This window comes from Echinops telfairi, unplaced genomic scaffold (genome assembly GCF_000313985.2).
Source record: "Echinops telfairi isolate 266 unplaced genomic scaffold, ASM31398v2 ScPeMD7_655;HRSCAF=1070, whole genome shotgun sequence".
Lineage (NCBI taxonomy): Eukaryota > Metazoa > Chordata > Mammalia > Afrosoricida > Tenrecidae > Echinops > Echinops telfairi.
Genome location: NW_022104553.1, coordinates 19,580,964 through 19,595,311, shown reverse-complemented (window position 1 = coordinate 19,595,311; position 14,348 = coordinate 19,580,964). Strand labels below are relative to the sequence as shown.

At 39.6% G+C, this 14,348-nt stretch overlaps 1 protein-coding gene across 2 annotated transcripts; it reads right to left on the bottom strand.

Moving 5' to 3' along the window:
* Positions 1-1,333: 1,333 nt before the first annotated feature.
* On the bottom strand, positions 1,334-12,942 carry LOC101650059 (zinc finger protein 605-like). Of its 2 annotated transcripts, XM_045292539.1 has the most exons (3): positions 12,773-12,942; positions 6,341-6,467; positions 1,334-5,408 (listed from the first exon to the last, which is right to left on the bottom strand). In XM_045292539.1, exons 1-3 carry the CDS (start codon positions 12,785-12,787, stop codon positions 3,487-3,489), a joined length of 2,064 nt encoding a protein of 687 aa, XP_045148474.1. In that variant the 5' UTR covers positions 12,788-12,942; the 3' UTR covers positions 1,334-3,486. The 2 variants fall into 2 exon arrangements, with proteins under 2 accessions (XP_045148474.1, XP_045148473.1); XM_045292538.1 differs by lacking the exon at positions 12,773-12,942 and having other exon boundaries at positions 1,334-5,405; positions 6,341-6,537.
* Positions 12,943-14,348: the final 1,406 nt, after the last annotated feature.

Sequence of the window (14,348 nt, the reverse complement as noted above, 5' to 3'; positions counted from 1 at the left end):
TTAGTTATGTTTATCATGTGGTTCAACTATTACTATTTTCTATTCCCCAAATTTCCCATGACCTTTAACAAAAATTCATTATCCCCTTTCCCCTTTCTACCTATCTTTTGTTCCTGGTATTCACAAAAAACTTTTGTCTCTATATACTTGCCTAACATATTTTAAATAAGTAAAACTGTACAATATTTATCCCTTTGTGACTGGCTCATTTCACTGAAGATAGTGTTTTTTACAAAAGGGTTTGGCAGTCAAATAAACTGAGAGGGGACAAATCTAATGTTCAGACAATGGGAGACATAATTTGCACATTCATTTTTTTTCAAAAATAGATTTCTCTTACACTGATGTTATAGCACTACATGAAAGAAACACTGGTCCTTTAAAATAGTAATTTTTTAAATAGGGTTTCAAATGGCGGTGCATGTAGAACTTTGCAGTGAAAGAAAATTAAGGTAAGTCATTCCTTATTGTTCTAAAATCTCAACATACAGTATTTAAGATTTTACTAGGGTAATACAGTTATCCCGATTTTGTTTTCAGATAACTCATTAAATCCTAACAGGATGAAAAACAATGCAAAAATACCATAAAATCCTACTGTTCAAATACGACTGGCTCCTTGACTCCAAATACTTAACTTACACACAATTTTCCATAAATAGGTATCCAAATGAACTCAAAAACCCTATGCATTGATATTTTTTAGCCAGTAGTAATTTCTGAAATTATACTTCATACAAAGGAACATATAACATATATGTAGGATATAACTAATAACAGAGTGAAGACGTATCTCCATCAGGTTTAACATTGAAAACATTCTCAACGCTGTTGAAGGCTTCTTTTTTGCCCTGTCTTTTGCATTTAGCATTTACTTTTCTTCGTGGGTTTGTTGTATATGAATCTACCAGGTATTTGCTTTTTATAATATTTTAATATTATACTTTTATATTTCATTGTGATATTTAAAGGGATTTGTGCGAGATTCAGCCATACTGATGAATATAGAACTGCCACATAGGAATTCCCTGAGTGTAATCCTTCAGGATCATATGACCAGATCTTTGACCTGGAATGGGTGGATTCACACTGCCATCATTTGGGTTAACTGTGAAGTGCTTACTCACTACACCACCAGGGTTCCTTCACTGCTGTACAGTGTTCCATTAATGAGTGCTGGGCGATTTGCACATATAAAATACTTAGCTATCCTTGGATGTAAGTAAAATTGTTCAATTTTAACAAAAAAATTTAGAGGTAATATTGAACAATATCTTTGAGCCAGAGAGAAGTACTTGAAAATGGGGCAAACATGACAAAAAAGACACAGGAGTCAATTTGGAGGGGTTGTACTAGTGAAATCTGAGAATATACAAACACATAATAAACAAGGAGATTAACAGAACATAAACCAGTGTACAACATAGAAATCCTTGAATGGAGACTGACAAAGAAACAAATAAATAGGTGATAAACAAAGTTCCTTACAGTAAATACTCAATACTAAATAAATTTTAAAAAACAAAAACCATGACGTGTGCAGCCATCACAGAACATGATTCAGATAATAATAACTGGCTGCCAAAACTAATGAAAAGAATATAATGAGTGGACATTTGATGAAGAACAGGATATTTACATAATCCCAAGTTATCTCTGTACAAATTGCTTATTGATTTCAGAGGGGAAAAGAGATGACTAGTGGAGAAACCAGCCAAGAAACACCCTAAAAACTGGCAAGACTTCATCCTATGAGCAAAGGGGCAAACCAAGACCATCTGCCTCCTGACGCAACACACTGAAGACAGTGTCGCGCACGGAGCGAGTCACTCTGCCACAAACACACTTTCAATCATGAAAAGACATTAGGAAAACTCAAGTTTTGAGTCACTGGCCTTTACTCTTCAATAAAAAACAAAGACTGAAGAACTACCGATTTAGAGATCAAAGAAATATGACAGTTATACACAAAACATTGTTTTGGATCATATATAAGCTCTATTATATTTTTCTTAGCTGCAAAGAATATAACTGATAACTAATGAGTAAATTCTATAGAGTATAGTGTTGAATCAACATTCCTGATTTTCCTATGATTAAAAAAAAATAGTCCTGATTTTAAGAGTTGTAGTGTGTTTATGAAAGAGAAGGTTGCAGGTGCTATTTCTTACATAAGTTAATATAATATACATTAAAGCAAGTAGGAGTAAAGAAGAAATTCATGCCTGAAATTTACTCTCGAATGGTTCAAAGAAATAAAATAATACATGTATATATAATGAGATAGACACTATACTAAAGCAAGTGAGGAAAATATTAACAATTGAGGAATCTGGATGAAGTGTATACAGCATTCTTTGTACGATTCTTGCAACTTTTCTGTTATTTTAAAATTAATCCTAATAACATATATTCATTTCATATACCTATAATTATATTTACATACAAAGCTGTAAAGGCCACAACATTTCTGGTAGAAGACACACTAAAAGCACAACCCCGATGCAGATGAAATTGTTTGGATAACTTCATTATTTGTCTTGATTACTTAATTTACTCACAGACATTACAAGTTTCATATTCCATGGCAGAACTGTCTCTTCTTCATCTTGAAAGTATATTGTAATATTTTCTTTCTTTTCTTCTTCTGTAAGACTTCTTTTATAAACATGATATTCACAAGAATATGACTTATTCTTACAAAATTATTTCTAGAAATCCTCTCCATAATTCAATGACCTGTCAATGTTTCCTAAATAACAGGTACAATCATCCCCACATTCATTTATATGTGCATTATCTGTTAAACATACCTTTTCCATAATTTTAAAAAATGTAAGTTTTCTAATACCTTTTTGCGTGTAACTTTTAATGAAGTTTTATTCTCATTACTCATCACTCAGGTGTAAATTCTCTGGAGCAGTAGAGATTAATGAATAAAAATATCCCAGCATTCACTTCATGTGAATAGTTCCTTTCCCATATATGTTCCTCTGCTATAAAATATTATACATTTTTAGGGAAGTTTTCATAAAATTGCAACATTTATAGTGGTTGTCTGCAATATAAGCTTTGACATCTGTGTAAAAACAGTCATACATGCTGTACTCACAAGATCTCTTTCATAGATGTATTGTCCTGATAAACAATGAACTGCAACCTACTGCTTACTGTTACTTTTTTTTTTTTTTTAAGAAAAAGGGAAGAAATTGATTGGAGCCCATACAGGAAACCCTAGAGGGGCCCAGCGTACCCTACTCTGTAGGCATGTCCAGCAAAGGGTTACACCACTCACTGCGCCCTCATGTCCCAGAGGGACTCCCCTTGAGCCGAGCCCCAAAGCCCCAGGACTGGCTGGGGGTTGGCACGTACTGTGACGTTTTATCTAATTTATTATCTGCATTAGGTTAGGCTTCTCTCATTTTAGTTCTCTAACCCTGACCAGATGATTATTTTTATTCAACTACTGGATATAAACAATTTCTCTTACACAGCTGTGCTCTCATGATGAAACGATCTCCCTAAATGCTTTCCTATTTTCCTATATTCATATGATTTCTTGCTTATATGGGTTTTTTGATGTGCACCGAGGTGTGCCTTGACACTAAAAGATGTCCCACATTCAGTGCATTCATAATGCTTCTCTTCTTTATGGGTCCTCTGATGTCTCCTGAGGCCAGGCTTCCAGGTGAAACCTTTCCCACATTCACTACAAACATAGGGGTTTTCTCCCGTGTGGGTTCTCTGGTGTATAATGAGGGGTGACTTACGGCTGAAAGCTTTCTGACAATCACCGCATTCATATGGTTTCTCTCCTGTGTGCGTTCTCTGATGCGCAACAAGCTGCGACTTCTGTGTGAAGACTTTCCCACAGTCACTGCATCTGTAGGGCTTCTCTCCTGTGTGAGTTCTCTGGTGTATGGTGAGTAGGGACTTGGTGCTAAAGGCTTTCTGACACTGGCTGCATTCATACGGTTTCTCTCCTGTGTGAGTTCTCTGATGCACAACAAGCTGCGACTTCTGTGTGAAGACTTTCCCACAGTCAGTGCATCTGTAGGGCTTCTCTCCTGTGTGTGTCCTCTGGTGTATGTTGAGTTGGGACTTTGTTCTGAAGGCTTTCTGGCATTGATTGCACTCATAAGGTTTCTCTCCTGTATGTATCCTCTGATGTAAAATGAGTTCTGACTGTCTCATGAAAGCCTTCTGACATTGACTGCATTCATACGGTTTCTCTCCTGTGTGAATTTTCTGATGGAAAAGGAGCTCTGACTTCCGGGTGAAAGCTTTTTGACACGTTTGGCATGCGAAGGGTTTCTCTCCTGTGTGAGTCCTCTGATGCTCAATGAGCTGGGACTTCCGAATGAAAGCTTTCCGACAGTGACTACATTGGTTGGGCTTTTCCCCTGTATGCATTCTCTGGTGTAATGTGAGATTAAATTTGAGAGAGAAAGTTTTCCCACATTCATCACATCCATAGGGTTTCTCGCCTGTGTGAGTTTTCTCATGTTTAATGAGATGCGCCCTACTGATGAAGGTTTTCTGGCAGGCATTGCATTTATAGGGTTTTTCTCTTGTGTGAGTTCTCCGATGTAAAATTAGACTGGATTTATGGGGGAACGTTCTCCCACATTCGCTGCACTCATAGGGTTTCTCTCCTGTATGACGTCTCTGGTGTATAGTGAGTTGAGACTTACTACTAAAGGCTTTTTGACATTCTCGGCACTCATACGGTTTCTCTCCTGTGTGAGTTCGCTGGTGTAAAATAAGGTCGGCCTTCCGAATAAAAGCTTTGGGACAGTTACCACATTCATAAGTTTTCTCTCCTGTGTGAGTTCTCTGATGTACAATAAGCTGTGATTTCTGTGAGAAGAGTCTTCCGCATTCATTACATCCAAAAGGTTTCTCTCCTGTGTGAGTTCTCTGGTGTAAAATGAGGTGACTTTTCCACACAAAAGCTTTCCTACATTCAATGCACCTGAAGGATTTCTCTCGTGTGTGAATCCTCTGGTGTAGAAGGAGCTGTGACACATGGTTACAGCATCTCTGACATTCACTGCATTTGTAAAATTTCATTTCTCTACGATTTGTGTTGAGGCGTGGCTTTTTACTGGCAGCTCGTCTACAAGCATTGCAATTAGCTCCAGGGTGAATGTTTTCATGGGTAGTACAAAGAAATAATTTCTCAGGTACATTTAATTCTTTAGTTTTCTTAGTGACAAAATGTGTGCTATTGAACAGCAAATTAAAATTATGTTTAAAGGTTTTTCTGTATGAATGAAATTTATCCAAGTTTTTCCTCAGATGAAATATTTTTCCAAGCACATCACATTCCTGCTGTCGCTCCATAGGGTCAAGCTTGTCAATGTTTTCCTGGTGCCGAGTGGGATGATTAATTTGCCAGGATTCTTCTAGGAAGGAGACCAATAAATCCTTACATAACTGAAAAGGAATGCTGAAAGGGAAGCACTCTCAAAACAGGAACAAAGGAGAGAAATAACATTCTGGATACAGACTACAAACTGGAGATTTTAAGCAGGAGAAAACAGAACTGATATAGCGGGGCATAGAAGTCATACAAAACAGGAGCAAGGAGGGAAAATTATGACTATTCGAAAGCATAACTTTATCCATAGGTGAACTGTTGTGTGAATAAAGGTGGCATGCAGTATGGATAGAGGGAATAATATACCAGAGAGAGAGAGAGAGAGAGGAACCTAGAACATAAGGTGCTGGTTCAGATTTAGCGATCTAATGCAATGCACAATGTGTAGATTTAAAGGCCACAGTGTCTATATATCAAAGTTGAATCTTACTCTGAAAAAGGTAATGAGAGAAAGTACTCTTAAAGACATATCTAAGAATGTCTTTGTGTTCATCTTTAAAGGTCCAAGTATTTTAAAGTAAAAATGTAAAAAACAGCATATCAGGGGTTCTAAACTTTTCTACTCTCACCCACCTACCTGGTTTTCACTCACTCAGACTGCTCTCTTGGTTCCGACCTTTACAGTCTATGAATCTTCTTAATACATTGGAAAGATTGATTCTAATCTGAAAACATAATAACCAGTATATGGGTAAACCTGGGTCTGAGACCTTGGTCTAAAACCTTGGTCTTCAGGGCCTTTGAAGAGCTGAGAAAGGTGTATTTGAGGCTTTGCACTTCAGCAACATGAACAACTTTCACTTAGGAGGTGAGAGCATGACCCTCTGAGTTCAGAGTTGATCGTTTATAAATTGCAAGTTCGAAATACTTCGGAGGACTTACAAATGATAGTCATTGATAAAGAAGATACATTAGACTGGCAGTTAATCGAGGGTTCTACAGGAAAGCTGTCCTTACCCACTGATACCAGGTTGCTATAATTTTCCAACATCACATCACAATACAGGTCCTTCTGAGCAGAGTCCAGCAGCTGCCATTCCTCCAAGGTGAAGTACACGGCAACATCCTTGAATAACAATGCTACCTGCAAGGGCATGTTCTTGTTTAAATTCAAGTGATTTTCATTCAGTGACATGAAAAAGATACACAAGAACTTATCATTTTCAAATAAGAAATCTTACATAAATTTTTGATGAGTCTATCTCGTGGTAGAAACTTAAAGCTCATTAAAAATCTTATCACTTAAAAAGCCACCAATGTAATTTACCATATGAACAGGTTAAAAATCACATAATCATGAAAACGGATACATGAAAAGCAGGTAACACAAGTTATACATAGTTCAAAACCATTGGATGATACATTAAGATTTATGTATTTAATTGTATATAAATTTTACATTAAATAAATAAAGTAAAAACATAGTAAATTCTACTTAATGATACGCATGCTGAAGTATTTGGGGGATGCATTGATGTTTACAACTTACTTAGAAAAGCATCAAAAATAAGATGAAACAAATTATGTCTAGATGGAGAGGTATGTGATAAGACAACTATATTAAAATATTAGTTACATAATCCAGTCAATAAATACATGTGTCTTCACTGTAAAACTCAACTTTTCTGTACATCTATAAATTTTAATAACAAAACATCCGGAAAAAACAAATATAAAGCACCCTTTAATAATAATAACTCAGCAAATTAGGAATACAGGCCATTCCCAGTTACAAACATCTGGTGGTATATGTCAAAACTTCAGGTACAGACAATAGTTCATAATAACAAATGGGTACTACTTTGCAATATGTATCAAAACATCATTAGTACTATTAATATACTATTATGTTATATGTGGGAATCTGAAAACTGAGAAGAGAGTGTTTGCAGGCAAACTCTCAACATTCATACATTAAGGACACTGGGAGGCCAAGGCTCCCCGTGGAGGAAACCTTCACGTTCGTGAGTTGGAGATGCCTCCCACTCACATTCACATAAGTAAAAGTTATTCCCCACAATGTCCCCCCATAATAATGCCAACCTTTAAGGTGCTACTTACAAGCACATGGCTGCCACTATATACACTTGGAGGTCAACTGCTTGAAGGTTATCTACCTGAAAGTTGTGAGCCATCTAAGGCAATCAGACCCTTTTGTCTGTCCCTAAGTAGGACCCACTCCATGCTGATAAGGATAATGCACTGTTCCCCTGAAGGAGAGCCCAAAGACTCCTAAGGTCAAACCAACTCAGGGACGACCAAGGTTAGCTGCCATCTTGACTCTAGAACCCGCTTATTTTGTTACATATATGCCTTCCTGTCACGTGTGCCCCTAGTGTCTCCTCTTCCTATTGTGTGCACACCCCTAGCTCATCCCCCTCCTGTTACGTGTATGTCTATTGTACAACCCCTTCCTGTTATGTATGTGCTTAGTGCTTACCGTGGCCTGCGTGCCCCAGATTAGGTAACTCGTGAGATTAACAGTACTTGCTTCCTCTGCTTGGATCTGGCTTATGAAGTTATGACAGAGGTGAGCCCTTGCATGCTTTATCTTGTCTGATGTCTCTTTAATTCACCCCTTTAATTACAGAACTGCCCCTTAGACCCACTTGGTTGTGGGGAGGCTGGTCCCCCACAGTTATAGATGTTTTAGAATGGCTAAAAGGGTTTCCTTACTTTTTTAATGCATTTGAGAGTACATTATCTATTACATACTAAGACAAACATTTGACTGACATGAAATATAAATTCTATCTGTACTTAATTATGTACAAACTCAGCTTAAAGAAAGACTTAGGTACAGAACTCAATCATAATCCAGGGGATTACCTGTATAAAGAACCTTACTTAATCTGAAATAAAATACCACTTAAAATTTAAGATAAATACTAAGTGAATTACTGAAAAAGTTTGCCCTGAAATAAGTGAGAGACGTGTAGTGCAGCGAATTATTTGATTCTTCTAATTAAAGTCTTTGTAACTCCTACCAAGAGCTGGGTAGGACTATGCAACTAAATATACTATTATGTCATAGATGTTTTAGAATGTCTGGACGTGATTTTTTTTTTTTAATGCATATAGAGGTATATTGTATATGAAGATAAACATTTAACTAACTGACCTGAATATGAACCCTATCTGTTCATATGTAACTATGGAAGAAACAGGCTGGAGATGAGATCAGGATCTTGGTTTAAGAAATAGTACCAAAAAAAAAAAAAAAAGAAATAGTACCTTGGACACATCTGTAGAGATATACCGTATATACTCGAGTATAAGCCAACCAGAATATCACCCAAGGCACCTAATTTACCACAAAATCTGCGTTAAAAATGTGCGGAAAATCTCAGCTTATACACGAGTGTATGTGGTAATATAACTAAGTGATGTCAAGAAGGCAGTGAAATACATAATGTGAACTTCAGGGAACAGGTCTAGGAGGCAGATATAAGGAGAAGTCATCAGCTAATGGACGGTGGTTAAGCCTGTCACACTAGATGTGAGCATGCAGGGAGTGAATATAGATGGAAAAGATCAGTGATGCCACGGATGAGTCATGAGACATTCCAAGAATTAAGATTAGAGGATGAGTAGAAATAAGATAAACTTGACAAAGATAAATTGAATCCTGTATGTGGCCAATGAGCTTGAAAAGAAAACCCAAAGTAGGGTGGCATTCTCGACACCAAATAAGGAAGTTTTTAAGCATTCGTTGCTCAAGGTTGAGTTTATGAAACAGTCAGACCTTAAATACATGCCTCCACCCTCTAGACCAGAGGTTCTCAATCTGCGGGTCATGACCCCTTTGGGGATTGAATGACCCTTTCACAGGGGTCGCCCAATTCATCACAGTAGCAAAATGACAGTGATGAAGGAGCAACAACAATAATCTTATGGTTGGGGTCACCACCACACGAGGAACTGTATTAAAGGGTCACGGCATTAGGAAAGTTGAGAACCACTGGATATATGATTCTGCTTTGAATGCTGATAATTAACAGGGTTACTTGTGATTATAAAAACAAATTGGAGATACTGTGGCTAAAAAAAAGAATCTGTAACTATGAAAGAGTGGACTGGGGGGGCACAGGTGAACTGGATTACAGTGGCTAAACTTAGAGCCCCTTAAAGACTCTGCTATTCTGACATTTCATGAGACCCAGAGTTGGAAAATAATCTTCTGTCAGTTAAATTTTATTAACACCCGAGAGAGTAAAGATAAAACAAGTTTTTTGAGAGCTTGACCAGATTAGGTGGACACTTGCAACAAATTTGAATGGCTGGTCTGATTAACTTTGCCCTGAAGACTCTGCCGAACTTCAGGGTTAATTGTTGTGGGAAACTAACACTGAGGGAAATAGATTGAGGACTATATCCCCTAACTTATCACACAGGGGATCTGGAAAGCTGGTATTCCATGGTGGAAAAGCCTCCACTTGGGTAAGTTATGGATAAAGCCCAAGTACATGATCCTGCTTTAAATAGCATTCCCACAGATTCTCCCCTGAACAGCTATGCTGCCTTAAAGTGAGCACATGGTTGATTCTATCTTCCTAGAGAAGTAGACATGATCCTTTTGCTCTCTCTTCCCATTGTGTCACCCAACCCCCCACATACCTTCCCCCCAATGCAGCTATTAGGTTTCCTCACCTGTGTGTAGATACCGCCCACCCTGTAACACATGTAACTACTGAAGATGCATGTTTTAAGGCTACCTGCAAATGTCCCAAGAGAGTAAAGGCTCACTCTCACTTTTCCCAGTTCCACGTGGTCCATCAAGAGGAGCTGAGGTGAGCATGCGACCATACAATGTGTCTGACTCCTTTGTTTTACTGTCTGTCCTATCTTTCTTATCCTCTAGGACTGTACTATCATTTCTATACCATCGCCGTACATTTGTGTCTTCTGGCCTTTCCGCTGTTGGAGGCTGGTTTCCTCTGACAGTGAGTGACTATTTATGAAAAAAGAAGGAAAAAATTATCAAATAGATTCCAACTTGCAGCAACCCTCAAACCTGTAAATCTTTCCAAGAACAGACATCCTCACCTCTCTCCTGTGGGGGAATAGAGGTTTCGAACCACCAACCTGGCAATTAGCAGCCTGGTATCTAACCCACACCACCACCAGCGATCTGTTTAAGAATAGTGAAATGACTGGGAGGAGGAAGTTAGCCCTTTAAGTATGAAAAGGGCAATGGCTAGAACAGCCAAGGAGTCGAATTGCATTACGTCATTGAATCACTTAATATGATGAAGAATATCAGAATGTCCCATAGACTGCTAGAAAGAACAAACAAATCTGTCTTAGAAGAATACAGCCAAAATGCTCCTTAGAAGCAAGAATGGTGATACTTCATAGGGCGTGTATTTTGGATATGTTATCAGGGTAGGCCAGTCTCTGGAAAAGGACATTATTCTCGGTAAAGTGGGCCAGTGGAAGACCCTCAACAAGATGGAGTGGCACAGTGGTTGTGACCATGGGCTCAACCAGAGCAATTGTGAGGGGCTGAAGGGCCAGGCCGTGCTTCCTTCTGTTGTACATGGAGGAGCTCTGTGAGCGGCAAGTGACTGGACAACACCCAACAGCTGCAGCAAATAGAACCATGGCACGCTCACCAAATGACTGGTGAGACTAGGCTTGCCGAGGCCCACCAAGGGGATTAGACCGCTTACTCATAACGTGTGGCCAAGTGCGGGGCTGCATGAGAACAGATTGCAGCTCAATCGCCCATGCTCAGAATTACAGGTCTGGAAAGTCGACGCTGGTGGGGGAAGGCACACACGGTTACGAGATGTAAATAAATCTTAATATACATGCTCATGACTAGACACAGTCCCTCCAATCACACACACACACACACACACACCCTCTAAAATAAGTGTCATAGAGGAGCTACCATATAAGTTGCATCATTTCTGGGTCTGGCTACTTCACCATGCCTAAAGGTGATCTGTAGATAACAGCAATCAGGTTCGATAGCCAACCCACCATCATGGAGCAAACTCTGTTTTGACATCTCTTGCTGACATCTTGAGTTGGGGAGGACTCAAGGGGGATTGAGGTCAACTAGCACTAGGTCAAGACAAAGACTCATCCCATTGCTGGTTTATTACCGTATATACTCGAGTATAAGCCAATCCCAATATCAGCTGGGGCACCTAATTTTACCACAAAAAGTGCATTAAAAATGTGCTGAAAAACTCGGCTTATACATAAGTATATATGGTATGTTACCCACTTCTGATATCGCCTATTGATAATATATGTTAGCTCTATGATGGGTGTGCCTTATGAATTAGCTGTAAGCCCCATTATATATACCCATTGGCAAATACATGCTCTCTCTCACTCTTTAATAGTTTTCACAATTTAAGTCACTCCTGAGGACCTGTTTGAGTGTTGGGGCCCCCTCACCCCGACAATAATGCAAATATAGTTCATGGCACTCTTACTGGGGTACAACCATGCAAATAAGATGCATGGGTCCCTAATACGGGGACTGGTCCTTTTGTCATCCCATTAAGCTCAAGGAGCCATCCCGGCAGCAGGCAGATGGACTTCATTGCCACCAAGAGAGAAGAGCTCCTTTGAACCAGGGGTCCTTACACAGAGATCCTCCTATGCCCAAAAGATGAGAGCTACACCACCAGAGACGGTCAAACTCCAAGAAGTGGTATGCGGCAGAGAGCTCGCAGAAGAACCAGGACACTGGTAGGAGACCAGAGTGCTAATGCTCAATGCCATCAGACAGGAGGCTTGCTGACCTGGCAGAATGAGGCCCCTTGGGGGACCTATTGCCTACGACAGGCTTTCCAACACACAAAGCTAAAGACCTGAGTGCCTTTGGCCAAGGTTTACTAGTAGAATGGGGTACCTCCGGGCACTGATCAGTGGCACTAACGAGCTCTGTTCCATGAGCCGGAGAAGGCCTTGAGCAGGGCCAGCAGCAGAGAGCAAGAAGAGATGATCCATACTGAAGAACCGGCTCCTGAGTCACACCTGCTTCTAATTGCCTCCCTAACACACTTGATAATGATGACTGTGATTCTGCAAAGAATCACTGAACCCAGCAGAGAAACGGAATGTCAAGGGGGAGACAGTTGGTGTCAGGATTGCTGAGAAAGGTTCAAGTGTGGAGGCACATCTGGCCTCAGCTTTATAGGACCCAGCTGTTGATTTTGACAACCACCCCCCCTTGGGGAGTTAAGAGAAAAATCAGCAGGCCAATTTCATTATGACCCATGATTTGTATAGACGTCCATTCTCCAACTAAGTTGGGTCTTTAACCTTGTACCTTTTTTCCTAGGCCACTTGACTGTTCTGTGCTTTATACTGTTCACCGCCTCCTCTAACCCACCGGAAATTCAAGTAGGGAAAAAAGCAGCTTACCTGAGACTTCGTCATTTTCTGCTGTTCTCGGGAAATGGGCAGTGACCCCAACTCAGTTAAGTGTCCTAGTTGTGCCCTGAGTCACAGTAAGAGCTCTTTGGCCAAGGGAAGACCAGCAACAAGGCACACTTTCTCTGAGACCTCACCTTGTTCTGGTCTTGTTCCATTAAGTCAAGACCTATGGATTTAAGGGGAATATTCATTTAGATAATAGACTTGCTTCAGTTCCCAACCCCCTTGTTTTTGTTGCCAAAAAAAAAAATTAGTTATACAGTGAATTAATAAAAACAGCTCTGGGGGAGAGGGAGCAGTTAGTAGACAAGTGTAAAAGGTATTAGTGATTATTGTGTGAAAACACAGCATATGTTGAGAATATTTGTGGACAAATAACTCTGTTAGTAGTATGAATCTAAATTAAAATTTTATTCCTTGACCATATTTATAATCTGGGATTTCAATGGTACATACGGTGTAAGAAACAGAAAACGTATAACCCAGGATGTCCCTCCGTAATATATGACAAATCTAAGGTGCTGTTTGCAAGCACATGGCCACTGACTATACATGTGGAGGTCAACTGCTTCAAGGTTCTCTGCCTGAAGGTTGTCAGCCATCTAAGGCAATCAGGCCCTACTGTCTGTCCCACCCTAAGTAAGGCTCACTCCCTTCTGATAAGGATAATGGATGGTTCCCCTGAAAGAGAGCCCAAAGACTCCTAAGGTCAAGCCAACTCAGAGGCCAGCTATCTTGTTACGTGTATGCCTTCCTGTCACGTGTATGCCTATTGCACAACCCTTCCTGTTACGCATATAGTTACCTGTAATTAAGGGGACTGGCACACTCTTAGAGTGCATATAAGCCTTGGTTGGAAATATATTCGCTCTTTATGTGAACACTTGCATGACTTATCCGGTCTAATGTCTCTTTAATTTGACCCCTCAATGACACAACCGCCCCTTGGGCCCACTCAATGGTGGAGGCTGGTCCCCCACAATACGGTACCATGTTAGAAATGGTTCTAGTATGATAACTGGAAGAGAGAGAGTCTGACACTGGTACAGGAAAGTTACACACACATCTCAGGCGGAAACCATGACAGGGCAAAGCAAACGCAACAAAAGAGCGAAAATCGAAGTCATGGAGACACACTGACCTTGTGCAGGTTTAAGCTCAGTAAACAGAATTAAATCAACTAAAAAGATTAATCGCAAAAGTTTTAGAAAAGTCAACTGACAATGACAACTCAAACAAAAACTAAACCTTTGGAACAAAGTAAGACTAGCCAGGAACGTCCTTATCCACCAAGAGGTAATATACTTAATACTACACTAAACAATGAAATATTGACATCTTTACCCCCTTGAAATCAGTAACAAGAACAACAAAGAATGTCCACCAGCATTAATTTCAGTTAGCATCATACCGATTGTCAGACCAGAATAACAACAGAAAAGATATAAGGAGTGAAAAAGATGAAATACAATTATCAAGAGTTGCAATTGTGTACCAAGTGGGGGGAAAAAAACCACTCCTGATTTGGGGGTGGAGGGAGATGGGGCGCTAACAATGAAAGTAT